The 27,603-nt window shown below is 50.1% G+C and overlaps 1 protein-coding gene across 1 annotated transcript in view; it reads left to right on the plus strand.

The window, feature by feature from the left end:
- The window catches only part of COPA (COPI coat complex subunit alpha), a 33,998-nt gene that overhangs the window by 4,650 nt on the left and 1,745 nt on the right, over positions 1-27,603 (plus strand). The window contains exons 2-30 of the mRNA XM_069950596.1: positions 9,515-9,628; positions 9,722-9,795; positions 10,126-10,206; positions 10,442-10,518; positions 10,644-10,753; positions 13,977-14,086; positions 14,919-15,018; positions 16,865-17,000; positions 17,627-17,709; positions 17,939-18,089; positions 18,828-18,894; positions 19,268-19,343; positions 19,604-19,686; positions 19,768-19,907; positions 19,992-20,077; positions 20,192-20,330; positions 20,431-20,593; positions 20,748-20,894; positions 20,996-21,185; positions 21,336-21,431; positions 21,518-21,606; positions 22,521-22,644; positions 25,362-25,448; positions 25,535-25,644; positions 25,727-25,804; positions 25,935-26,003; positions 26,144-26,280; positions 27,029-27,215; positions 27,295-27,405. Of these exons, the coding sequence (XP_069806697.1) occupies positions 9,515-9,628; positions 9,722-9,795; positions 10,126-10,206; positions 10,442-10,518; positions 10,644-10,753; positions 13,977-14,086; positions 14,919-15,018; positions 16,865-17,000; positions 17,627-17,709; positions 17,939-18,089; positions 18,828-18,894; positions 19,268-19,343; positions 19,604-19,686; positions 19,768-19,907; positions 19,992-20,077; positions 20,192-20,330; positions 20,431-20,593; positions 20,748-20,894; positions 20,996-21,185; positions 21,336-21,431; positions 21,518-21,606; positions 22,521-22,644; positions 25,362-25,448; positions 25,535-25,644; positions 25,727-25,804; positions 25,935-26,003; positions 26,144-26,280; positions 27,029-27,215; positions 27,295-27,405 (3,215 nt within the window). The remainder of the gene's footprint in view (positions 1-9,514; positions 9,629-9,721; positions 9,796-10,125; positions 10,207-10,441; positions 10,519-10,643; positions 10,754-13,976; positions 14,087-14,918; positions 15,019-16,864; positions 17,001-17,626; positions 17,710-17,938; positions 18,090-18,827; positions 18,895-19,267; positions 19,344-19,603; positions 19,687-19,767; positions 19,908-19,991; positions 20,078-20,191; positions 20,331-20,430; positions 20,594-20,747; positions 20,895-20,995; positions 21,186-21,335; positions 21,432-21,517; positions 21,607-22,520; positions 22,645-25,361; positions 25,449-25,534; positions 25,645-25,726; positions 25,805-25,934; positions 26,004-26,143; positions 26,281-27,028; positions 27,216-27,294; positions 27,406-27,603) is intronic.

Consider the following 27,603-nt stretch of genomic DNA (forward strand, 5'->3'; position numbering starts at 1 on the left):
TATGGCTGCAGCAGGCTGTGTGTGTATGTGCTATGGCTGCAGCAGGCTGTGTGTGTATGTGCTATGGCTGCAGCAGGCTGTGTGTGTATGTGCTATGGCTGCAGCAGGCTGTGTGTATGTGCTATGGCTGCAGCAGGCTGTGTGTGTGCTATGGCTGCAGCAGGCTGTGTGTGTGCTATGGCTGCAGCAGGCTGTGTGTGTGTGTGCGCGTGTGCTATGGCTGCAGCAGGCTGTGTGTGCGTGTGCTATGGCTGCAGCAGGCTGTGTGTTTGTGTGCTATGGCTGCAGCAGGCTGTGTGTTTGTGTGCTATGGCTGCAGCAGGCTGTGTGTTTGTGTGCTATGGCTGCAGCAGGCTGTGTGTGTGCTATGGCTGCAGCAGGCTGTGTGTGTGTGTGTGTGTGTGTGTGTGTGTGCGCGCGCTATGGCTGCAGCAGGCTGTGTGTGTGTGTGTGCGTGCTATGGCTGCAGCAGGCTGTGTGTGTGTGCTATGGCTGCAGCAGGCTGTGTGTGTATGCTATGGCTGCAGCAGGCTGTGTATGTGCTATGGCTGCAGCTGTGTGTGTGTGTGTGTGTGTGTGCTATGGCTGCAGCAGGCTGTGTGTGTGTGTGTGCTATGGCTGCAGCAGGCTGTGTGTGTGTGCTATGGCTGCAGCAGGCTGTGTGTGTATGCTATGGCTGCAGCAGGCTGTGTATGTGCTATGGCTGCAGCTGTGTGTGTGTGTGTGTGCGCTATGGCTGCAGCAGCCTGTGTGTGTGTGTGTGTGTGTGTGTGCTATGGCTGCAGCAGGCTGTGTGTGTGTGTGCTATGGCTGCAGCAGGCTGTTTGTGTGTGTGTGCTATGGCTGCAGCAGGCTGTGTGTGTGTGTGTGCTATGGCTGCAGCAGGCTGTGTGTATGTACTATGGCTGCAGCAGGCTGTGTGTATGTACTATGGCTGCAGCAGGCTGTGTGTATGTACTATGGCTGCAGCAGGCTGTGTGTATGTACTATGGCTGCAGCAGGCTGTGTGTGTATGTACTATGGCTGCAGCAGGCTGTGTGTATGTACTATGGCTGCAGCAGGCTGTGTGTATGTACTATGGCTGCAGCAGGCTGTGTGTATATGTACTATGGCTGCAGCAGGCTGTGTGTATGTACTATGGCTGCAGCAGGCTGTGTGTATGTACTATGGCTGCAGCAGGCTGTGTGTATGTACTATGGCTGCAGCAGGCTGTGTGTATGTACTATGGCTGCAGCAGGCTGTGTGTGTATGTACTATGGCTGCAGCAGGCTGTGTGTATGTACTATGGCTGCAGCAGGCTGTGTGTATGTACTATGGCTGCAGCAGGCTGTGTGTGTATGCTATGGCTGCAGCAGGCTGTGTGTGTATGCTATGGCTGCAGCAGGCTGTGTATGTGCTATGGCTGCAGCAGGCTGTGTGTGTGTGTGTGTGTGCTATGGCTGCAGCAGGCTGTGTGTGTGTGTGTGTGCTATGGCTGCAGCAGGCTGTGTGTGTGTGTGCTATGGCTGCAGCAGGCTGTGTGTGTGTGTGCTATGGCCGCAGCAAGCAGAGTGTGTGTGTGGTGTGCGCTGTGGCTGCAGCAGACTGTGTGTATGTGTGTGTTTTGGCTGCAGTAGGCTGTGTGTATGTGTGCTATGGCCGCAGCAAGCCGTGTGTGTGTGCACGCGCGCTATGGCTGCAACAAGCTGTATGTGTGCTATGGCCGCAGCAAGCTGTATGTGTGCTGTGGCTGCAGCAAGCTGTGTGTGTGCTATAGCTGCAGCAGGCTGTTTGTGTGTGTGTGTGTGTGTGTGTGTGTGCGCGCTATGGCTGCAGCAGGCTGTGTGCGTGCTATTGTGTGCCCCCACAGTGACCTTCTATATCATTGTGTGACCTGTATATTACAGGTATTTGGCAGTGTTAGCAGTGTTTCTGTGTGTATGGTGAATATTAGTTAGAAACATAGAAGACTGTCAGCAGGAAAAGACCACCTGCTCCATCTAGTCTACTTGTGAGTAGTTCAGGACATGGAGGCTGGAGACTGGCTTCATCCACTGCACACACAGGAGAAGCTGCTGTATATACAGTATTCCTTTATTCCCTCAGAAGTTGCCCCAGGATCATGTAGGACATTAGGGAGAAGCTGCTGAGCTGAGATAAAATTCAGTAGTCGGAGTTGGAGTCGGAGCTGCGGCTTACCGACTCCACAGCCCTGATTTTAATATGTTTAATTAGGTACATAGACCCGAAATGAACATCATATTTCTGTAGTGCTCAGTGGACTGATCGTATACGCCATAGATACCGATGTGTTATACTCTACCTGTGCAAGGTACACCTGGAATAAATGGGATATAGGCAGTAAAATGAGGGCATATTCCATAGAATAGTAGTGTAGTTCTTTCTTGTGCCTGTCATTGGGGGACACAGCACCAGTGGGTATAGGCTACTGCCACTAGGAGGCGACACTAGACAGAAGAAGAAGTGACTCCGCCTGGCAGCCTATACCCCTCCTACAGACACCAGGCTAACTCAGTTTTTAGTCTAGTGTCCGTATGAGGTAGACACAGGTGCCACGCACCTCTTTATTATTTTAGTTTTATTTCTTTTTCTTTCTTTCTAGGTTATCAGGGGGACCGTCGGCGTGGGCTGCCACACCAGACGTAGCCTCCCCCTGAGGGTGCACTGGAAGTTTTCACTTCCCATGCGCCGGTCACCCGTCCCCCATTGCCAGCTCCCTGCGCAGGATGCCGGTACCCCACCCAGGTGCGAGGTTACCGAGGGGGTGACCCTGCGAGCACCCGAAGACGCCGGACAGGTGAGTAGTCCTGTCCTTGGGGGGGGGGGGTCATCCTGGCTAGGGCAACCAGTAGCCTCTTGCCTGCTCTCCCTAGTCCCCATTGCCACAGTGCACACTTCCCTGCAGCGCAGCCCTCTCTCCTCTATCCCCTGTCCTACTGGACAGGTTGTCTCCTGATCCCCCTTCTCATCTCCCTCCTAGCCTGGGCTGATGCCCACCCCCTTTCATCCAGGAGCCACTGCAGCCCGCAGCGGCTTCATAAGGGACAGCTGGGGGATTGCTGGGCTCCTCTCTCCCTTTCCGGTCGCGTTTTCTGGCGCTCCGCGCCGCCGTCTCACTGCCGCCGGCCTGCCCCACAAATTTAGGCCCCGGCTTCTGCCGGAGCTAGGCCGCGTCGGCGCACGCTAGTGACGTCACTGGGGGCGGGGCGGCCGCCCGTTTTTCGGCTCCTCCCGCCACAGCCCTTTCTCCTATTGGCTACTCTGTAGCCCCCACCTTTTTCCTCCTTGCCCCCTCCCTTCCTCCTCTTGCCGGCAGCAGCTTCAGCTCGTGGCCTCCTGCTGTTATCTCTGCCAGTACAGCAGCCTCAGCTCCCTGTGCACAGCAGCAGTCTAGCATCCAGTGCAGCTATTCCAGCGTGCACCAGCTACAGCTTCCAGTGCAGTCGTTCCAGTGCAGCTCCAGCATCCAGTGCAGTCGTTCCAGTGCAGCTCCAGCATCCAGTGCGGCAGCAGCTCCAGCATCCAGTGCGGCAGCAGCTCCAGCATCCAGTGCAGCAGCAACTCCAGGGTCTGGTAGGCTCACCCAGTGGGTGATATTCCCCTCCTCCACTCCCCAGGCTAACAGCCCTAGCTACCATGTCTGGTCCCCGGGATGACCCCCCTAGGCAGCTCGCTCCCGCGGCTGTGGCGACACACTTTGCGTGTGCTCGTTGCAATAAGAAATTCCCCTGTGGTCAGCCTGGTTCCCTCTGCCTGCTATGCCTTAACCCTGGTGCCACTTCCCAGGAGGCCCCCCCTCCAGGTCCTGATGTAGCTTCTCCTGAGTGGGCTAGATCCCTGTCCCAGGCGATCGGTGACCTCTCTAAGCTGTCGCAGGTCATGATCCATGCCATTGAGCGGTTGCCCTCCCAGGCGCCTCCAGCAGCAGGACCCTCCAGGGTATCTCCTGACTCCCCTTCCAGAGGACGGTCTCATAAGAGACCTAGACTCTCTGTCTCACGGTCGCCCTCTAGGTGTTCCTCAGACCTTTCTCCTCCCAGATCCACTGCAGGCGGTTCCGCTTCCCAGCGACCCCTCTCCGCCACCTCGGGGGACCCCTCTGACTCTGCTTCAGAGTCTGACAGGGAGGATCAGCTGGCCTCTGCAGTGCAAGCCTTGATCCGTGCAGTGCGAGACACCTTACATATTGAGGAGGAGTCCTCTTCTACCTCCAAGAGTGAGGTTTCCTTCCGTCGCCAGAAGCGACAGCCATTGGTTTTTCCCAGCCATAAGGATTTTGAGGACCTCCTAGCCAAGGAGTGGAATCACCCTGACCGGCGGATTCCATCCTCTAAGCGTGCCGAGGCTTTGTTTCCCTTCTCCCCTGACCTGGTCACTACATGGACAGTGCCCCCATCTGTGGATCCTCCAGTTTCTCGACTCTCCAAGTCAACTACTCTGCCTCTGGCAGATGGTGCTTCACTCACTGACCCGGTGGACAAGAAAATCGACGCTTTTTCGAAGTCTGTCTTTGTTGCAGCTGGTTCGGCCCTACGTCCTACCTTTGCTGCATCCTGGGTCAGCAAGGCTTGTTCCTCTTGGGCCAGGCAGTTAGTCCATGACCTCTCCCTGGACACCCCGCGTGAGGATCTCCTGTCTCTGGCCTCACAAATTCTACATGCGTCCAAATACTTGTGCGACGCTTCTCAGGAAGCTGCTCGTTTGTCTGCGCGGGCCCTGGCAAACTCTGTAGCCATCCGACGCTCTGTCTGGTTAAAATGCTGGTCAGCTGACGCCGCCTCCAAGAAGGCTCTGACTTCTCTTCCCTTTGCAGGAAACAGACTTTTTGGGGAGCGGCTGGATAAGATAATCTCGGACGCTACGGGGGGGAAGAGCTCCTTGCTTCCTCAAAACCGATCCCGGCGCCCTCAGCCTCCCAGGCGTTCCAGCCGTTTCCGCTCTTTTGAGCCTCCGGCACGTCGTCGCCCGGCTAAGGATACGCCTCCAGCTCCTTCTAGGAAGCCCTCCTTCAAACCCCGCCCCACCTGGCAGCCCCGTTCTCGCCCTTCTAAGGGTCCTGCACCCAAGTCTTCTTCCTGAGGGTCCTTCACCACTCGGGTCTCTCCCTCAAGTAGGGGGTCGTCTGCTCTCCTTCAAGGAGATTTGGCTCGCCCATGTGTCCGATGTGTGGGCTCGGGAGGTGGTGTCCTCAGGGTACAAAATCGAGTTTGTGTGCATTCCACCTCCTCGCTTTTTTCCATCAAATCTCCCACGCTCTTCGGCACGGCTTTCCGAGCTTTTTCGGGTGGTTCAGAATCTCCTAGCTCAAGGAGTTGTGGTCCCAGTTCCTCCCTCCGAGCACTTCCAGGGATTCTATTCCAATCTGTTCACAGTCCCCAAAAAGGACGGCTCGGTCCGTCCTATCCTGGATTTGAAACGGCTGAACAGGTTTGTTCGCCTTCGGCGGTTCCGCATGGAATCCTTGCGGTCGGTGGTCGCGTCTCTAGAGCAGGACGAATTTCTTGCTTCTATAGACATCCGCGACGCCTATCTGCATGTTCCCATCGCAGCCAGTCATCAACGTTTCCTACGTTTCGCCGTCGGTTCTGGACATTTCCAGTTCGTTGCCCTGCCCTTCGGGCTCGCCACGGCGCCTCGGGTCTTTACCAAGATCCTTGCACCTTTGATGGCTCTGCTTCGGTCAAAGGGGGTGGCTGTCCTGCCATACCTGGACGACCTTTTGGTAAAGGGCCGCTCCAAGCAGGACACTTTGTCCAGCCTCCAGATCACACTCGATCTCTTGACCAATTTCGGTTGGGTGATCAATTATCAAAAATCTTCCCTACTTCCCTCCCGCTCTATGGAGTTTCTCGGGATGCTATTCAACACCGAGATGGCCCGCGTCCTCCTTCCTCCAAACAAAGTTGCCTCCCTGCGCTCGGCAGTCTCTCTGCTCCGCTCGGGCGCCCCCTGTTCGATTCGCCTTTGCATGCGAGTCCTGGGCAAGATGGTCTCCTCTTTCGAGGCGATCCCCTTTGCTCAGTTTCATTCGCGCCCTCTGCAGCAAGCGATTCTGTCGCAGTGGGACAGGTCCCCTCTGTCTCTCCACAAGAAGATCCTCCTGTCCCCTGCTGTTCGCAGGGAGCTTCTTTGGTGGTTGACGTCTCCGGTGGTCCTCCTCGGCCGCTCGTTCCTCCCCCTCAATTGGCTGGTCGTCTCTACGGATGCCAGCCTGTCCGGGTGGGGGGCTGTCTTCGGGAGCCACACAGCTCAGGGCTCTTGGTCGCCGACAGAGGCTCGGCTTCACATCAATATCCTGGAGCTCCGGGCCATCTTTCTCGCCCTGTCTCAGTGGACCGATCGCCTGAGGGGTTATCCGGTCCGTGTTCAGACCGACAACGTCACCGCCGTTGCCTATCTGAACCGTCAAGGCGGCACCAGGAGCCGCTCTGTCATGACCGAGGCCGCTCGCATTCTCCGTTGGGCGGAGCGGGTTGTTCCAGCTCTCTCGGCAGTCCACATTCCCGGGGTGGACAATTGGGCGGCGGACTACCTCAGCCGCGAAAGACTGGATCAGGGCGAATGGGCTCTACATCCCGAGGTGTTTCTTCAAATCTGCCGGCGGTGGGGATCCCCAGATGTGGATCTCTTCGCCTCCAGGCTGAACCACAAACTCCCCATCTATGTGACTCGGGCCCGGGATCCTTGCGCGTTCGCGGTCGACGCCTTGGTGACCCCATGGGAGCAGTTCTCCCTGGTTTACGCCTTTCCTCCTCTGCCCATTCTCCCACGAGTCCTGAAGCGCATCAAGGCACTCGGCGTTCCCGCCATTCTTGTCGCTCCAGACTGGCCGCGCCGGTCCTGGTACGCCGACGTAGTGCACCTCCTGGCCGACGCCCCCTGGCGCCTTCCCCTGCGGGCCGACCTCCTTTCACAAGGGCCAATATTCCACCCCAATTTACCTCAGCTGAGTTTGACGGCGTGGCTGTTGAGGCCGCGGTGTTGAGGTTTCGTGGGTTCTCGGAACCAGTCATCCAAACCATGCTTAAGGCCCGTAAGCCTCAGTCAGCTCGGGTCTACCATCGCGTGTGGAAGGCCTTCTTTTCTTGGTGCGAACAGAATAATTTTCACCCCTTGGTGTGCTCCACGCCCAAGATTCTTTCCTTTTTACAGTCCGGGCTGGATAAAGGCCTCAGTCATTCCACTTTGCGTTCGCAGATTTCCGCCCTGTCTGTTCTTTTTCAGCGGGCTCTAGCTTTCCGCCCCCAGGTGAAGACCTTTCTTCAGGGGGTGGTCCATTTGGCCCCTCCTTTTCGTCAGCCTTTAGAGCCCTGGGACCTTAATTTAGTCCTCGAGGTTCTGCAAGGTCCTCCCTTTGAGCCTCTTCGGGAGGTGTCTCTTTGTTTCCTTTCTTGGAAAGTCGCCTTCCTGGTGGCGGTTACCTCCATCCGTAGGGTGTCTGAACTGGCAGCGCTCTCTTGTCGCTCCCCTTATCTGGTCCTTCACAAGGACAAGGTGGTGCTTCGTCCTCTTCCTTCCTTCCTGCCGAAGGTCGTGTCTGCATTCCACCTTAATGAGGACATCATTCTCCCCTCTTTTTGCCCTGCGCCCTCCCATCCTAGGGAACGGTCCCTGCATTGTTTGGACCTTGTCCGGGCCATACGGATCTACTTGTCAGTCACTGCTTCCTTCCGCCGCTCGGATTCCTTGTTCGTGGTCCCGTCGGGTCCGCGCAAGGGGCTGGCGGCTTCCAAGACCACCATTGGGCGTTGGATCAGGGCAGCCATCGCAGAGGCCTACCGCGTTCGTGGCAGGGCTCCTCCTTTTCGGGTCACCGCTCATTCTACTCGAGCTGTGGGGGGCCTCTTGGGCGGTTCGCCATCAGGCCTCAGTGTCCCAGGTCTGCAAGGCCGCCACCTGGTCTTCAGTTCACACTTTTTCAAAGTTTTATCAGGTCCATATCCTGGCTTCCTCTGACGCCAGTCTGGGCCGCAAGGTTCTGCAGGCCGCCGTGCGTTAGGCAGGCCGCATGGGGATTGTAATCTTCTTTCCCCACCCTCTGGGACTGCTTTTGTACGTCCCACTGGTGCTGTGTCCCCCAATGACAGGCACAAGAAAAGAGGATTTTTTTGTACTCACCGTAAAATCCCTTTCTTGTGGCTTCATTGGGGGACACAGCTCCCACCCTGTTTGAGGTTGTGCTCCCGGGGCTTGTTCTGTTCTTGGGGTTTTTTCGTTCCCGGGACCAGCCTGGTTTTTTTGCCTGTTTTTGTTACTACTTTCTACTGCTTGTGACTAAACTGAGTTAGCCTGGTGTCTGTAGGAGGGGTATAGGCTGCCAGGCGGAGTCACTTCTTCTTCTGTCTAGTGTCGCCTCCTAGTGGCAGTAGCCTATACCCACTGGTGCTGTGTCCCCCAATGAAGCCACAAGAAAGGGATTTTACGGTGAGTACAAAAAAATCCTCTTTTCCCTGTGCGAGATAGACCTGAAGAGCAGAACTACACTACTATTCTATGGAATATGCCCTTATTGTACTGCCTGTATCCCATTTATTCCAGGTGTACCTTGCACAGGTAGGGTATAACACATCGGTGTCTATGGCGTATACACTACAGAACTACAGAAATATGCTGTTTATTTTGGGTCTATCTAACTAAAAAAAAATTAAAACCGTGTTTTACATGTTTCCCCATAGGAAATAATGTTCATTCTTTTTCTTCATTCTTTTTGTTTATGCTTTCTAGTATGTCCCTCTGTAAGGGTGCTGCATTTACCTGCACAGATGTGGTACCCCAAGATCACTTTAAAGGGGTACTCCGGTGGGGAAAAAATTTTTTAATCATTAGTTTACTTCTATTTAAAAATCTCCAGTCTTCCAGTACTTATCAGCTGCTGTATGCCCTGCAGGAAGTGGTGTATTCTTTCCAGTCTGACACAGTGCTCTCTGCTGCCACCTCTGTCCATGTCGGGAACTGTCCAGAGCAGGAGAGGTTTTTTTTTTTTATAGGGATTTGCTACTGCCCTTTAAATCCCTATGAATAAAAAATAGATGTCTGGAGTACCCCTTTAATAAAACATTAAGTGATGGTTTGGCACTACTATGACACCCTAATATCTCACATATCTCTAATATACACAGCCCTTTTTTCTGAACTACCCCTTTAAGGTCCTACAGAGCACTGACATCCTTATCCCCCCTGCAGTCTCCTCTTCACCATCGCAGTGTATGTGTTTGCAGTAGATGCCATCAGGTCTGACATGTTCCTGCAGTCACTTTTTGGCATTTTACACATCTGACCCCCCCAATCCATGCACCTGTCTGTGTGTTTGGGACCCCAGTATCTCCTCAGGTTCCGTTTCATAATCACATCTTCCATCATAAAGGAATTACATTGTGATGTCTGGGTAGAGCAGAGTTTGTCCTTTAAGGGCTGTTAAATGTGGAGTTCCCCTTTAAAAATCTCTCTGTATGTGGTACTGTGGTATACACCTGTATGCTGTCTATAATAACTCTGTATTTTCCTTCCCTCACAGGCCTGAGCTTTCACCCTAAGCGGCCCTGGGTTCTCACCAGTCTGCACAATGGCGTCATCCAGCTGTGGGACTATCGCATGTGCACCCTGATCGACAAGTTTGATGAACATGACGGTGAGTGGTGAGGACTGGGCCGGATACGACCAGTCTGTGATGGTGACTGCTCTGATAACAATGTTCTTACCGTCACTGTTTCCCCCATACCAGGCCCTGTGCGCGGCATCGATTTCCACAAGCAGCAGCCGCTCTTTGTCTCTGGGGGAGACGACTACAAGATTAAGGTGAGTCTGTCCTGGCCGAGCGGGCCCACAGCCGCTGCCAGCCTCTATCTCCCATGGATTGTCACCACTGCCAGCCTCTATCTCCCATGGATTGTCACCACTGCCAGCCTCTATCTCCCATGGATTGTCACCACTGCCAGCCTCTATCTCCCATGGATTGTCACCGCTGCCAGCCTCTATCTCCCATGGATTGTCACCACTGCCAGCCTCTATCTCCCATGGATTGTCACCACTGCCAGTTATACCACCCAGCCTCCTCCCCTGACACTTGTAGGCATTACCTCTAGGCCTCATCTATCCCTGGGTCACGTATAACATTTTTTCCTGTAGGTCTGGAATTACAAGCTCCGGCGTTGTCTCTTCACCCTCTTGGGTCACCTGGATTACATCCGCACCACCTTCTTCCATCATGTAAGTGTCTGGAGTCGGGGAGGGTCCGTTATCTCACTGGTTTGTGGGGGGCGATCCCTTATCCCTCTGGGTGGCCCAGTGCATCCCAATGGGTCATGTCAGCCTGTCCACCGTAGTCACCAGAGAATCCTCTTTGTAAAGTCACTCACACCCCATGTAATACAGTCTGTGGATATTCTTACTCTTCTGCGTCTAGTTGTATGGACCTTACAGCTGACGGCTTATTATTTTGCAGGAATACCCCTGGATCCTCAGCGCCTCCGATGATCAGACCATCCGCATCTGGAACTGGCAGTCTCGTACTTGTGTCTGGTAAACGCATTAAGCCCACGTGTGGTGACAGTCTGCTCTGGGGGGGTTGGGGGGGTCTGCTTTGATTGGGGGTGTAGTGTGATCATCTCTGCCTGCTCCTCTAACACATCTCTTTCCTCCCACAGTGTCTTGACCGGTCACAACCACTACGTGATGTGCGCCCAGTTTCATCCCTCTGAGGATTTGGTAGTGTCCGCCAGCTTGGACCAGACAGTGCGCGTTTGGGATATTTCTGGTGAGCTGCCCAGGTCGAGGGGGTCACCCGTGTGGTTGTCTCTCACTCAGAACTGCAGAAGCTCAGAGCTGGGGAGCGGGGAGATGTGTCCTAGGGTCACGTAACGGCGTCAGAAACTCCAGATATCACACAATGGTTACAGCTCAGAGCAACATTAAAGGGTACCTGCACCCCACCAGCTCTTCATTGTGGAGATCCAGAGGTCCATGCTTGGTGGTCAGGGGGTACTGTGTACAGGCCCTTTTCTAATCATTTGGGCTCATGCACAGAACTTGCTGGGGGCTGTAATGTTGCCTTGGCCCCCTGACCGTCCACCATGAACTCGTCTGATCTGAACAAGGGGCTGGAGTACAACTTTGCAGATACCCTTTTAAAAAATACCAAGTTGCGTTATGTTAGAGAAAAAATTGCAGGTTCCAGAGCTGACATATCTCAGTATTCCCTGCGTGCTCTGGAGCATTCTGGGAAACCTGGTCTATCACCTGTGCACTGTACAGCCGTCTGAGGTTAGGGAAAAGTCACTGGATTATAGGAGCACAGCTATAAGCAGGCAAACTTACTGACTGTTTCCAGCAGAATTGTGACTGCAGCTCTTTGCTGTAATACAGGCTTCCCGGAGATAGGCTGTCTAATGTCATATATATATCTATCTATTATATTCAGGTCTGAAGCTTGCATAGTCTCTTCTCAGTTTACTAATATGGAAATGCACTTTAAGTGACTGTATATGCCATTGTCCTGTATATATCTGCAGCTCACTTATTGCTGACATGATAAAGAGATGCGCTCAGTGGTAGGGGTTGCTGAGAGCTGTAGGGACAGACAGATATCGGCATCATACCTCTCTCCTGCAGTTCTGAGTGAGGGTCTCCACCGTCCACATTTCGGAGTACACGGCAGATCCGACCAGTCGATGAGACAATATGGCTGAGGCGAGGAAAGGGGCTGCAAGGAACGTTTTCTCACCTCAGCTGTATTATCTACAGGAACTTGGAGGGAACGCTTCTTTGACACTATTGCTGCCGTCTACCTCCCCTCTGAGGTTCTGTAACTCTCAACGCATGACATGTTTAATCCTTTGTGTGCTGCATGCAGTGGTCGTAATTGTTTTTTTTGGGGGGGGTTGCTTGTGCACTAACTGCAGTAATACGAATTAACATGACCTTATAATATGTGTTTAAAGGGGATGTCTATTGGTTGCTGTGCAGTACTGGGGCACATAACAGCAGGGCTGGGGAGCAGTAGAGAAGCCAGCACGTGTTTAATTGACGATGGTTAACCTCTTCTGTGGTCACCGCCATCCATCCTGTCCTATAGTTTCCTCTTAATACGGAGCTAGATGATGATGATGATGTTGTTGCTTTTACTAAAATTCCTCCCAACAAGGGACTAAAAAAATGGTGTCCTAAATGCTAATCCGTGGCCCTTGGGGGTGGGCACTGCAAGTAATAATACTTTATATTTCTGATGGTAGAAGGACCCCACCCTGCCTTCCCCATAGCCGGAGTTCCCCCATAGCCCTTGGCACGGATCGGGTAGCCATTGCAGTGGGCCTCCACATTGTGCATGTTATACTGTGCACGTCTTTCCATTGCTGCCACCGCCGCAGTTATCTGAACTAATCCATTTCCATGTTAAGCGCATGCCTGCCATAACCACCAGACATAAGCATTAACCCCCCTCTCAAGTCCGCACAGCGCTCTGGTCCATCGTCAGTGTCCTCGCCGCCCTCTTTGTTTGTGCAGTCACAGACATTTTCCATCCATGCTACTGCGGTGTCTAGCAAATGCCTCTCCACCCACCATGTCTTACGGCTTCCACGCTCCATCCATTCATCGTCAAGAGAAAAAGGACGACGGCTCCCTACAAACCTGCCACTTCTGAGGGGCTACCTGTGTATTGGGGTGCAGGGGGGATGGGCAGGCAGATCATTATCCTCATCATCCTTCAACCTGATTATTAGTGGGCATTTATTAAAGGGATTCAACATGGCCTGCAGGAGTATTCCAGAGGAGATACATGTGACATTGTACGAGGTCCGACCAATGGGACACTCTTAAAGGGGTTATCCAGCGCTACAAAAACATGGGCACTTTTCCCCCTCTCTTGTCTCCATTGCAAACCATACCTGAACTTGAGACAGGAGAGGGGGAAAAGTGGCCACGTTTTTGTAGCGCTGGTTAACCCCTTTAAGGCTCCGAGTGTTTTGAATGAAGCGACTAGTCACACATGTGCTCTGTCAATCCATTCATTCTCTATTGCAGCTGCCGGCGGTGACTGAGCGGTATACTCGGCAGCCCCTAGATGCTGAATGGAGCAGTGACGCACAGGCGCAACTCCATATAAATCACTCGCCTTCCTGCTCTTGATCTCCACGGTCAAGCACCCCCCCCCCCCACCTTCCAGCAATTAGACACCTATGCTTTGTAATCTTGACATACTTATCAGACAGCCCTTTTTTAAAGGGGTAGTCCAGAATAAGAAAAACATGTCTGCTTTCTGCTAAAACCACACCTGTGTGTTGTGTTTGGTATTGCAGCTCAACTTTTTTGGGGGTAAATGATGCTGAGCTTTAAAGGGGTTATCCATCACTACAGTGAATGGAGCTTAATTGCAAACCGCACCTGAACTGGTGAGAAGAGTGGTGCTGTCTCTGGAAGAAAGTGGCCATGTTTTTGTATCACTGGATAACCCCTTTTAATACCACACGCAACCTGTTGACAGGGGTGGGGCTGTTTGTGGAAGAAAGCAGTCATGTTTTTTTCTGATCCTAGACACCCATTTATGAGCAGGAAAGTTAGATCCACCAGTTTAAGAATGGGGCCTCCTTAGTCGCCTCTTGTTAACTGGAGCAGTGGTTGAAGCTGCTGCTGCTACAATAAGCTCTATGGGCAGGAGGTAGGCACATTATCTGTCTGGCCTGTAAAGGTGAATGAAGCTCACACGTCCGTCCCATGATTGGTGGGCTTCCCAGTCATCCTGTCAATTGGTGATGAGGGTCCTTTGTGAGAAAGCCCATTCAAGTCTTCTAAACAGGGAGGGTTGTTTAGTTTTTCGGTCTATGGTCGAACCTCTTTAGGTGAGTGTGGCGCCCCCTGTGTGTGATTAGGGATGGAAGTATTAGTCATGGTGTGTGCCCTGTCATTTATTAGGATGATCCTGAACCTATTAGTGTTGTCCCTGTGGATTAACCTTCTCATCCTCTACCCTTCCTAATGGAAAGGCTTAAGAAAGAAGAACCTGTCTCCGGGGGCAGTGGAGACCGACGTCCGAGGCATCACCGGGGTCGACTTATTTGGTACCACAGATGCTGTGGTCAAGCACGTTTTAGAGGTTGGTAATATAAACACTTTGCCTTCTGATTTCATAGTGGATATTTGGGTGGTCGCGGCAGGGGCTGTCATCCGGTCAGTAGGGGTACACTGATGAATGGACTTTTACTGTGTGTTAAAGAGGTAGCTCACAAACTGCTGTATGTCCTGCAGGAAGTGGTGTATTCTTTCCAGTCTGACACAGTGCTCTCTGCTGCCACCTCTGTCCATGTCAGGAACTTTCCAGAGCTGTAGGAAATCCACATAGAAAACCTGTGCTGCTCTCCAGACTGGAAAGAATATATCACTTCCTACAAACATACGGCAGCTGATAAGTACTGGAAGACTTGAGAATTTTTTATAGAAGCAGATTACAAATCTCTGGCACTGTCCTGCATCAGTGGATTTGAAAGAAGAAATATTTTAGTGAACTACTCCTTTAAAGGGAACCTGTCACCCCCCCCCCCCCCCCCCCCCCCCATGCCGCTAGAGCCCCAGATACTTACCCCATCTCGCCAAGTCCCATTCCTAGAGCCGGTCCCGGGACGGGGTGATGTGTATTTAGGCTGACATGGATGTCCATTTGGGTTTGATTTCTACCGTCGGTGTATGGTTATTTGGCGACTCTGTACCGCTCATTTAGAGTCTGGCCTGCTGAGCTGCAGAAACGGGCATAGCCATTGCCATATGTATGGCGCTGTACCTAGATAAAGAAAGACGCTGCAGCAAACACCAAAGACCCTTCATTCTGCTGCTGGATAGGGCTCCCAGGGGTCAGAACCCCCACAGTCATAGATTGTTGTTCTTTCCTATGGATGAGGGATCGGATAAAAGTTCTTTACTCATCCTGACAGGGTCACGACCGTGGGGTTAACTGGGCGGCCTTCCACCCCACCATGCCGCTGATCGTGTCTGGGGCAGATGACCGCCAAGTCAAGATCTGGAGGATGAATGGTAAGGGACCGTTTCTTCCTTTTTGTTTCGTCTTTGTTAAGAAAACGTTGTGTAAAGAGGGTCGCATCTTTGTTGTTGGGCTTGTCTACAAAATGGCGACCTCCTATGGAAACCTCCTCTTACAGGGCCTCCAAAGGGTAAGATTTATCAAACATGGTGTAAAGTGAAACTGGCTCAGTTGCCCCTAGCAACCAATCAGATTCCTCCTTACAGACTCTTTGGAAAATAAAAGGTGGAATCTGATTGGTTGCTAGGGGCAACTGAGACAATTCTACTTTACGCCAGTTTGATAAATCTCCCCCAATTTGTCTATGTACTTGTGGAATGTGAGGTGGTTAAAGGGCTTGTCCAGGCTTAGATAAACATGGCCGCTTTCTTCCAGAAACAGCACCTCTGCTATCCTCAGTCTGGGGCTTCACACTTCAGTTCTATTGAAGTGAATAGAGCTGAATTGTAATACCACACACAGCCTGAGGACAGTGGTGGTTTATTCTCTAATCCTGGATAATCCCTATAATGGCTGAATCTGTGCGCCGGATGGAGAGAGGAGTTTGAAACGTGGATTGATCTTTTGTTTGTATCTCTGTTTTCCAGAATTTGCTGCGCCCCCTACAGGCCAGTTCTCAGTAGACATGACTAGAGGTGTCGGCACGCATGCCTGCTCCCCCATGTAGCTTGTGTGAATACAGAACGATGTAGCTTTACTGACCCCCCCCCCCCCCCCCCCCCCCCCCCCCTTCTTTAGTATCTGCTCTTAGAGGCGTCCTTTTAAAGGCCGGGGACTGTGCCGCTCCCACTGAAGATTTGGTTACAAAAATGCCCAATCTTCTTATTCCCCTTCAAATGTGCTGAAAGTGCCTGATCTGTGGGGGCAGTAACACTACAGACGCCTGTGTGCTGCAGTGGTGTCATATCATAGAGCTATAGCTACGTGTGTATACCCTCTCCTCTGCTGCCCCCTAGTGTGTGACCTCTGCAGAGACAGGTTGTCTTCTGATATAGAACTAAAACTCCCAGCATGCACTGATAGTCCCAACGTAACTATAGGTCATTCACATATAAAATGATTAGAGACTTTGGTCTTCATATTGATAAACTACAAAAGATACTAATGTGATTCCAGCTCTGGAGTATAATACAGGATCAGTAATATATGTACACAATTACTGCACCAGCAGAATAGTGAGTGCAGCTCTGGAGTGTAATACAGGATTAGTAATGTACGTACACAATAACCCCACCAGCAGAATAGTGAGTGCAGCTCTAGAGTATAATACAGGATGTAACTCAGGATCAGCACAGGACAATTAATGTATGTACACAGTGACCTCACCAGCAGAATAGTGATTGCAGCTCTGGAGTATAATACAGGATGCAACGTAGGATCAGTAATGTAATGTATGTACACAGTGACCTCACCAGCAGAATAGTGAGTGCAGCTCTGGAGTATAATACAGGATGCAACGTAGGATCAGTAATGTAATGTATGTACACAGTGACCCCACCAGCAGAATAGTGAGTGCAGCTCTGGAGTATAATACAGGATCAGTAATGCAATGTATGTACACAATGACCCCACCAGCAGAATAGTGAGTGCAGCTCTGGAGTATAATACAGGATATAACTCAGGATCAGTACAGGATAAGTAATGTAATGTATGTACATAATGTGCTCATTATGTTTATACCTTCTGTATGGAATAGTTGCTGTGTTTGGGTTGAGGATGTTCAGCATATACATTTAGTATGGTGAAACCTGCATTAGCCTTGTGCAGAACATCTCGGAGGTATTGGGTTACATTTTACCATTTGTCTGACCCTTTTTTTCCCCTCTTGATTTGGTGCAGAGTCCAAGGCCTGGGAGGTGGACACCTGTCGTGGACATTACAACAATGTCTCCTGCGCCGTTTTCCATCCTCGCCAGGAGCTCATCCTCAGTAACTCCGAGGATAAAAGCATCCGGGTCTGGGACATGTCCAAGAGGTGAGCAGCACTGCGCCTAGAGACATGTACAAGTGCGTCAGTGATGGACAGGGACGCTCCAGTCACAGCATTCTAGGGCTGTGGCTTGGCAAGTCAGACTGAGGTATTGGGCGACCCATTCAGATAATAATTCTTTACATTGTTACATTCTGTTAACGTTAAAGGGGAACACTGGCAAAAATCGTTTTCTTTCAAATCAACTGGTTTCAGAAAGTTATATAGATAGATTAATAATTTACTTTTATTTAAGAATCTCAAGCCTTCCAGTACTTATCAGCTGCTGTAAGTCCTGCAGGAAGTGGTGTATTTGTTCCAGTCTGACTCAGTGCTCTTTGCTGCCACCTGTGTCCATGTCGGGTACTGTCCAGAGCAGTAGCTAATCCCCATAGAAATCCTCTCCTGCTCTGGACAGTTCCTGACAGAGGTGGCAGCAGAGAGCACTGTGTCAGACTGGAGAGAATACACCACTTCTTGCAGGACATACAGCAGCTAAGTACTGGAAGACTTGAGGTTCTTAAATAGAAGTAAATTACAAATCTGTATAACTTTCTGACACCACTTGACTTAAAAAAATTTTTTTGCTGGTGCACCCCTTTAAGTTTATCCTCTTTTCTATTCCATCCTAGAACCGGAGTCCAAACTTTCCGCAGAGATCACGACCGCTTCTGGGTCCTGGCCGCTCACCCCAACCTTAACCTCTTTGCAGCAGGTAAAATACAGGTTACATTCTTGCAATACAGATGATTATTCCTATAATGCAGTGTCCTTCTGCTCATGTCCAGCTGTTGGATAACCTCAATGAACAGCATGTCACCTGTAAAGACATGCTGGGAGTTATAGTTCTGAATCAGCTGGAAAGTGACAGGTTGAGAAACATTGTCTCTGTTCCTGAATGTACATTGCTCTCACAATCCTGACACGGATCTGCTCTCTGACAGGACATGATGGAGGAATGATCGTGTTTAAGCTGGAGAGAGAGCGTCCTGCCTACGCCGTGCACGGTAACATCCTATACTATGTGAAGGATCGCTTCCTGCGACAACTAGACTTCAACAGCTCCAAGGATGTGGCCGTCATGCAGCTGAGGAGGTACGGGCATATACAGTTACATAAAACCTGCACGTATGCACAGTAACAACCTATCTACACTGGATGCAAGTGAGGCATAACCTCATCTGTGAGCAGTATCTGTTCTCGATTAGGTGTTGTGGCTGTCAGTCATATAGATCACAATATAGATTTTTTTCACTATTAGGCTGGGTTCACACTGTGTTTTTGCAATCCGTTTTTTGAAAGAAAAAAAAAAAGGATGCGTTTGTGTGCATCCGTTTTGATCCGTTTTTCCATTGACTTCCATTATAAAAAAAATGGATCAAAACTGATCTGTTTTTTTTTGACGGACACAAAAACGTTGCTGACGCTATTTTTGCTAAAAACGCAGTGTGAACCCAGCCTTATTGAACCCTTTCGACCCTTTGACCACCTACCTATAATAGCAGAGTGCAGGCAGGTGTCTACAGAGAAGTTGCTCCATACTATTACAGCCCACTTATGGCTTCTTTGACACCACTATGGTATCTACGCGACCAGGAGGGCCGCTCTAGTGATGGAGAAACATTTGATTCCTTTAATTACTTGTATGCTACAATCCAAGTCAATCTTGACAAAGTAGGGGTCACTTAAACCTATGTGCATAGCTTGTATAGGCAGACAGTAACTGTTGGAGCCCCCCAGGGTCTTGCCCCCCCCCCATGCTTTGTCTCTTGCCTTATACCTGGTACAATAGGATCAACCACTTACATTTGTTTCTATATTTTCTCTACATAGCGGCTCCAAGTTCCCAGTGTTTAATATGTCCTATAACCCTGCCGAGAATGCCGTCCTGCTGTGCACGGTAAGAAGCATAGCCAAGGATGTTGTCTACAGCAGATTTTTTTTCATGTTCCACAGAAATTATTATATTTACATGGGGCAGATGCAGACAAGCCCAATGACAAACATGCGACCCTCTTTACACAGTGTTTACTTACCCCTGTAGCCTAGCAGGTTAGCAGACCCTGGCAGATGGGGTTGTTCCCACCTCATAACTATTCAGTCCCTTTTATCGTGAAAGAAGTTATTGGGCTGTAAATTAAATCAGATTTCCAGCTCAGTATAGAACGTTTCCATTCACTGCCTGCAAGCAGAGATCTTCAGATTGAACAGAACCTTTGCCCCATCATACCTAGCACTAAACATATCTTTTTTTTTTTTTTTTTTCCGGACAGAGGGCCAGCAACCTGGAGAACAGCACATACGACCTGTACACAATCCCCAAGGACTCAGACTCCCAGAATCCCGATGGTAAGAGATAAGAAAATGGTAAACACTTAGATGATTTTGTCACCAGCAAATGCTAGATCTCCAAAGCAAGGAATGCTGGGATATTTCTGCTCTAAAGCCTGCAGAATTGTGAATGCAGCTCTGGAGTATATTACAGGCTTCACCTTCTCTTTTATGCAGATAATAGTTTAGGTTATAGCATCTACAGTGTTATATTTAGTCCACATTACCCATAGTCCTCTTGCTCCACAGTACATTATATTCTCTCTCTTCATCCACAGCTCCAGAGGGGAAGCGCTCCTCCGGACTGACAGCCGTCTGGGTTGCTCGCAATAGATTTGCAGTCCTGGATCGCATGCATTCAGTGAGTGGTGTAACTCGTATATATATGACTGACTTCACATATGACACCTGCTTCAGCGGCCTCTCCTCTTCTGTCCTGCAGATCCTGATCAAGAACCTAAAGAATGAAATAACCAAGAAGGTTCAGGTGCCAAACTGTGACGAGATCTTCTACTCTGGAACCGGGAACCTTCTCCTCCGAGACGCCGACTCAATCACCTTGTTTGATGTGCAGCAGAAACGGTAAAGACTCCAGCATAATTCCTTGTTCTGCGGTGCTCCCCCATTGTCTGCCTAGTAATATTACACGTTTATCTCCCGATACAGAACTCTGGCCTCTGTCAAGATCTCCAAAGTGAAGTATGTGATTTGGTCGTCTGACATGTCCCACGTGGCTCTTCTGGCTAAACATGGTGAGTGTCCCACTGCTTCTTAGTACACGTTACATGTTGGTCTGCAGGCCTGTGCTTTACTATATGTACAGTGTACATTTACAGCTTACTAATCCTCTCTATATCCATCCACAGCCATTATGATCTGCAACAGAAAACTGGAGTCTCTATGTAACATCCACGAGAACATCCGAGTCAAGAGCGGTGCCTGGGACGAGAGCGGAGTGTTCATCTACACCACAAGCAACCACATCAAATACGCTCTCACTACTGGGTATGTGAAATAGGAATACATATACACCTAGCTTCGTCTGTGTGAGTATAGATGGTGGATTAGTCTCATTTACTCTGCCCAATGTCTTATGTCACATCAGAGACTATGGCATCATCCGCACCCTCGATCTGCCCATTTATATCACACGAGTGAAGGGTAACAGCGTGTACTGCCTGGATCGGGAATGCCGTCCACGGGTTCTCACCATCGACCCAACAGAATTCAAGTTCAAGTTGGCTCTGATCAACAGGAAGTACGATGAGGTAGGTCCTGGCTGGGGGTGGTCCTCGGACATCAGTGGTCTGGGTCCTCCATGTGTCAGCATTATGTAAGGCTTATCCTTCCTAATGTCATACATTTGTTGTGTAAACCTCTAATTTGGAGGGATAGTTCACCATAAACCTTGTGTGTTCTCAGGTCCTGCATATGGTGCGGAATGCCAAGCTGGTGGGCCAGTCCATCATCGCTTACTTGCAGAAGAAAGGTTACCCCGAGGTGGCACTACATTTTGTCAAAGATGAGAAGACTAGGTTCAGCTTGGCCTTGGAGTGTGGTAACATTGAGGTAACCACTCTGCTCTCCTCTGCTTACATACTTGAGTCTCGAGACTCTTCAGATCTATTCCTTTAGCCAGTGCTTAATTCACCGTTGTTTCTCCTCTCCAGATCGCCCTTGAAGCTGCCAAAGCCTTGGATGATAAACATTGCTGGGAGAAGCTGGGGGAGGTGGCCTTGCTGCAGGGCAACCATCAGATCGTAGAGATGTGCTACCAGCGCACCAAGAATTTTGACAAGCTCTCCTTCCTCTACCTGATCACTGGGAACCTGGAAAAACTGCGCAAGATGATGAAGATTGGTAAGTAGAACGCAATGGTTGTAGCAGAGCACTTGTTTTCTATAGTAGATGTGGTGGTGAGCTGGTACTCACTGGGATTCTAGCTCAGCACTGTAGTTGTAGCATTATTGTTGCGGCTCATACCTTCCTTCCTTTTCCTACCTCTTTTAGCTGAGATCCGTAAAGATTTCAGTGGTCAGTACCAGAATGCTTTGTACCTGGGCGACGTAGAAGAGAGGGTGAAGATTCTGAAGAACTGTGGGCAGAGTAAGTCCCCGGGCAGCACTCTTATGATCGTCCGTGTCATCCCCTCCTCCTTCTTAGTTAACCAACTCCTCTCATCACTTGCACAGAATCTCTGGCCTATCTTACTGCCGCTACCCATGGGATCACCGAGGAGGAAGAAAATCTACGGGAGACATTTGACCCTGAAAAAGAAATTGTAAGTTAATGATCAGTGATCTGGCTGCAGAGAGTGTCAGACTTACTGTAGGAAATACAGCTGATACTGATCTGTGGGGTACCTACCCCTCTGTGGAGAATGTACCCCATAAGTGGGTGATAGCCTCATCACTTTTCATGGGTTTTCATGTTTCTCCATAGCAGGGACAGTGACTAACGCTGATAGACCTTAATAGAAGGCAGTACACAAGTGCAGCGATATTGATTAAAGCCTGAGCAGCTAGTGGCCACTGCATTAGCAAAAGGTTTAGCAAGGGACCCATCCTCCAGTCATTATCTGTAGCACTGGACCTGCTGAAACTACTACAGGTTGCAATACCTCTTAAAGGGGTAGTCCACCAAAAAAAATTTCTTTCAAATCAACTGGTGCCATGAAGTGCCAGAGATTTGTAATTTACTTCTATTAAAAAATCTTAAGTCTTCCAGTACTTATCAGCTGCTGTGTGTCCAGCAGGAAGTGGTGTTTTCTTTCCTGTCTGACAAAGTGCTCTCTGTTGCCTCCTTTGTCCATGTCAGGAACTGTCCAGAGCAGTAGCAAATCCCCATAGAAAACCTCTCCTGCTCTCCAGACTAGAAATAATACAACTTCCTGTTGGGCATACAGCAGCTGATAAGTACTGGAAGGCTTGAGATTTTTTAATAGAAGTAAATTACAAATCTCTGGCACTTCATGGCAGCAGTTGATTTGAAAGAAAAAAAATTTGGGTGAACTACCCCTTTAAGGATCCGTTCACACATACAGGATCTGAAGCAGATTTGATGCTGCAGATATCAATGTAACTAAATGACAGAACTCGGCATAAAATCTGCAGCGTCAGATCTGCCCTAGTTCTCTGTACATGTAAATGGGCCCTAAGTAATATTGTCGCTAACACTTCTGCTTCCGTTTTCCAGATTCCGGAGGTGGATCCAGATGCAAAGCTGCTTTTGCCCCCTCCTCCAGTAATGCCGCTAGACACTAACTGGCCTCTGCTCACCATGTCCAAAGGCTTCTTTGAAGGAACCATATCTAGTAAAGGTAGGTTGTCTTGTAGAAAAGGAGGCAGGCTTTCATTAGCTGAATTTGTCTTTGATAGTCCTCTCAGTTGCTCATTTGTTTGTCCTATGAGAACCTGTTACTATAGGACATATGTTAAAGGGGTTCTCCTATTTAAACTTACTTGTCCCCTGTCCATGGGATAGGGGACAAGTGTGTGGTTGTGGAGGGGTCTCACGCCCGCTACCCCTGGTGATCTCTATCGCGCTTCATCTCCTTTGTTATGAATGGAGCCACAGGTCGGTGTATGACCTGCAGCTCCACTCATTCTTTGTGGAGCTTCCTGAGACTGCCAAGTACAGCTTTCTGATTTTTCTTGGGGCCCTATAGAGAATGAATGGAGCAGCAGATAAGCGCCGACCCCCTGCTCCATTCATAACAGAGGAGCCCCCCTGCGAATCTCATACTTGTCACCTATCCACAGGGTTAAATCTGAAAACCCCCTTTAAGTAAGGACATCAGTGTAATGCCTTGTGCTGTAGTAGGTGCAGTCACAATCTTTTTAGTGGTTGTACATGTATCCTGCAGCATAAAGACACTTTTACACCTAGGTCATGTGGACATGTTTGCAAATTAAGAATGCAGGTCTTTACTAAACCCTGGATCCTTTGACTTGATAGACAGCATCATAGACAGACAGATGATGCTTTTTGTTCGAGTCTCTAGACCAGGGGTGGGGAACTTTTTCCCTGTCCGAGGGCCAGTCGGGCATTAATAAAATTATTCGAAGGCCGCATACTGTGCGTGGCAGTGGGGTAGCGTTTGGATAAGGGTAGGTTTGTAGCACCCGGGGCAAGGCAAAGTATTGTTCCCTTAATGCCCCTGCTATTGTAGTTAACTCTCTGTGATTCCTCTAGCACCTGATGTGAATCCTTAGTGATGCCCGGTAGCAAGAGTTAACCCCTAGTGATGTCCCTGGTAGTCCTAATAAACCCCCAGTGATGCCCCTGGTCGCTGATGTTAACCCTCAGTGATGCCCCTGGTCGCTGATGTTAACCCTCAGTGATGCCCCTGGTCGCTGATGTTAACCCTCAGTGATGCCCCTGGTCGCTGATGTTAACCCCCAGTGATGCCCCTGGTCGCTGATGTTAACCCTCAGTGATGCCCCTGGTCGCTGATGTTAACCCTCAGTGATGCCCCTGGTCGCTGATGTTAACCCCCAGTGATGCCCCTGGTCATGATGTTAACCCTCAGTGATGCCCCTGGTCGCTGATGTTAACCCCCGGTGATGCCCCTGGTCATGATGTTAACCCTCAGTGATGCCCCTGGTCGCTGATGTTAACCCTCAGTGATGCCCCTGGTTGCTGATGTTAACCCTCAGTGATGCCCCTGGTTGCTGATGTTAACCCTCAGTGATGCCCCTGGTTGCTGATGTTAACCCTCAGTGATGCCCCTGGTTGCTGATGTTAACCCTCAGTGATGCCCCTGGTTGCTGATGTTAACCCTCAGTGATGCCCCTGGTTGCTGATGTTAACCCTCAGTGATGCCCCTGGTCGCTGATGTTAACCCCCAGTGATGCCCCTGGTCATGATGTTAACCCTCAGTGATGCCCCTGGTCGCTGATGTTAACCCCCGGTGATGCCCCTGGTCGCTGATGTTAACCCCCGGTGATGCCCCTGGTCATGATGTTAACCCTCAGTGATGCCCCTGGTCGCTGATGTTAACCCTCAGTGATGCCCCTGGTTGCTGATGTTAACCCTCAGTGATGCCCCTGGTTGCTGATGTTAACCCTCAGTGATGCCCCTGGTTGCTGATGTTAACCCTCAGTGATGCCCCTGGTTGCTGATGTTAACCCTCAGTGATGCCCCTGGTTGCTGATGTTAACCCTCAGTGATGCCCCTGGTTGCTGATGTTAACCCTCAGTGATGCCCCTGGTCATGATGTTAACCCTCAGTGATGCCCCTGGTCGCTGATGTTAACCCTCGGTGATGCCCCTGGTTGCTGATGTTAACCCCCGGTGATGCCCCTGGTCATGATGTTAACCCTCAGTGATGCCCCTGGTTGCTGATGTTAACCCTCAGTGATGCCCCTGGTCGCTGATGTTAACCCTCAGTGATGCCCCTCGTCGCTGATGTTAACCTTCAGTGATGCCCCTGGTAGCTCTAGTTAACCCCTTATTGATGCCCCTGGTAGCTCTAGTTAACTCCCCAGTCATGCCATTTGTAGCTCTAGTTAACCCCCCCCCCCCAGTCATGTCCCTGGTGGCTCTAGTGAACCCCCAATGTCCGTCTCAAATAAAAAAAAAAATAAACATCCCACTCACCTTTCCTTCGCTCCCACGCTGCCCAGGTCCTCTTCTTTCCCCTGTATCCTGTGCCTGTCTTGTCCTGCAGGCGGCACGCAATGAAATTACGTCATATCGCGCAGCCCGCAGAAGAAGGAAGACATGCACCGCTATGGTGGGGAAGGGGACGGCACTCACAGCATCCTCCTGTGTCTGGCAGCCGTCAGACACAGGAAGATGCTCCCCACCCCTGCTCTAGGCCCTTGACCGTGTCAGGACTAGTGCCCCTAATATGCATGCAAACAAGTCTTCAGTACACAAGTGTGAAACTCTAGTCTCCTGACGTCACTAGGTCATGGTGACTGGTACGTTTTAGCCCATATTATACTGAATGATGATCTGCAGTAGTGGTGTGACCAATACCACGCCATGATGGGGTAATGCCCTTTACCAGTCTCGCTTTATCTCCTACCAGCTAAAGGAGCAATGGCTGCCGACATTGACGTGGACACGGTGGGAGGAGAAGGCTGGGGAGAAGACGCTGAGCTTGCACTGGATGAAGGTGAAGGCAGTATTCTGTAGTATATAACATCCTTCTCCCTGTTTGTATTGGTATATAAACCTTACAGCTTTGTTGTTGCGTTTTAGATGGCTTTGTGGATGCAGGTGAAACATTTGGAGACGAGAGCCCTGGAAAGGGACAGGAAGAAGGAGGCGGATGGGATGTGGAAGAAGACTTGGATCTTCCTCCTGAGCTGGTGAGTAGACTTGGTTCCTCTCAGGTGGTCGGAGGGTTTCGCCTTCAGCTGTTCGCTCCTAATCTTTGGTTTGGGTTCTCAGGATGTTCCTTCCGGTCCCTCTGGCTCAGGAGAAGACGGCTTCTTCGTACCACCTACCAAGGGCACTAGTCCAGCACAGGTAAGATACTCCCCTCTATGTTATACACTAAAGCTTTACACTAGACATGTTAGATAACCCATGGCGCGCATACCAGCTGGTATTAAGTGCTGGTATTGGTCACATGACCCTCCTTTCTTTCATCCCGCAGATTTGGTGCAACAACTCTCAGCTCCCTGTTGACCACATTCTGGCCGGCTCTTTTGAGACAGCAATGCGGGTGAGTTCTCCATAGGCTTGGTGTTGTACATGGCATTCCTGCCCCCTAGGTGCATATAGATTTCATGCCAGTCTAATGCCAAAGAAAATCTGTTTTTTGTTTTTAATGTTGTCTAGTAACAGATCTTCTCCTCTCCTCAGCTTCTCCATGACCAGGTGGGGGTGGTGAACTTCTCGGCCTATAAGCAGCATTTCCTGCACACCTTCTCCAGGGGTCGTAGCACTTACCAGGCATTGCCAGGCCTCCCAGCTATGTACGGTTATCCCCAGCGCAACTGGTAAGAGATTTCTTTACTAGTAGATTTTCTATTAAATACTTTATTCCAATTTTGGTTCACAATTCTACAATTCTGACATCTCTGCTTAGAGGAACCCCCTAGCTTTTTTGCACTGGTCCATTTTCTTCCCTCCAATACCATAAAACTAGGGAGTTCAAAGGAATCCTTTACTTTAAAGGGGTAGTTCACCATTTATTTTTTTTCTGCCACAAAGTGCCGGAGAATTGTAATGCACTTCTATTAAAAAAAAAATCTCCAGTCTGACAGAGTGCTCTCTGCTGCCACCTCTGTCCATGTCAGGAACTGTCCAGGGTAGCAGCAAATCCCCATAGAAATACTTTCCTGCTCTCCAGACTGGGAAGAATACACCACTTCCTGCAGGACATACAGCAGCTGATAAGTATTGGAAGGCTTTAGATTTTTTTAATAGACGTAAATTACAAATCTCTGGCTCTTAATGGCACCAGTTAGACAGTTTGGGTTTTGCAGTTTAGTTCTATTGAAGTGAATGGAGCCGAATTGTAATACCACACACGCCAGGACAGGGGTGGCACTATTTTTTGCAAGAAAGTAGATTTTTTTTTTTTTTTGCAAGAAAGTATGATCTTTCTAATTCTGGAAAAGTCCTTTAAGTTGGCAGCTTTTAGCCAGCAGGCAGCTAACCACGCTGTGACTAGGCGCAGTTTGCCAAGGGTAGGAAGGGTATTAGTAGGGTATTTTCTCACTCCGGTTTCCTTTTCCTTTCCAGGAAGGATGCAGGATTGAAGAACGGACTCCCAGCTGTCGGCATGAAGCTCAGTGACCTGATCCAGCGTCTACAGGTCTGCTACCAGCTGACCACCTCCGGCAAATTTGAGGAAGCAGTGGAGAAGTTCCGCCTGATCCTTCTCAGTGTTCCCCTTCTGGTCGTAGACAACAAGCAAGAGATAGCAGAGGTGCGGGCCGTTCCTTCCTACATTAAGCGCCATAGCTACACCGGCTATATCATTAATGCCGTATTCACCTCCATTGCAGGCCCAGCAGCTGATCACAATTTGCAGAGAGTATATAGTGGGATTGTCCATGGAAATAGAGAGGAAGAAGCTCCCCAAGGACACCCTGGATCAGCAGAAACGTATTTGTGAGGTGAGACACAACACACGTAACGTTATAACATAGGATTTAGTAACGACAACCTTGTCCCTCTATCAGCAATTTAAAGGGATTGTCTGCTTTGGACCATATCTTTCCCTTTTTCCTGTTGGGTTACATGGATGTCAATGAGGCAGACACTATAACAAGGGTAGGGCACCTAGGCTCTCCAGCTGTGGCAAAACTACAACT

Source organism: Dendropsophus ebraccatus, chromosome 13 (genome assembly GCF_027789765.1).
Source record: "Dendropsophus ebraccatus isolate aDenEbr1 chromosome 13, aDenEbr1.pat, whole genome shotgun sequence".
NCBI classification, from domain to species: Eukaryota; Metazoa; Chordata; class Amphibia; order Anura; family Hylidae; genus Dendropsophus; species Dendropsophus ebraccatus.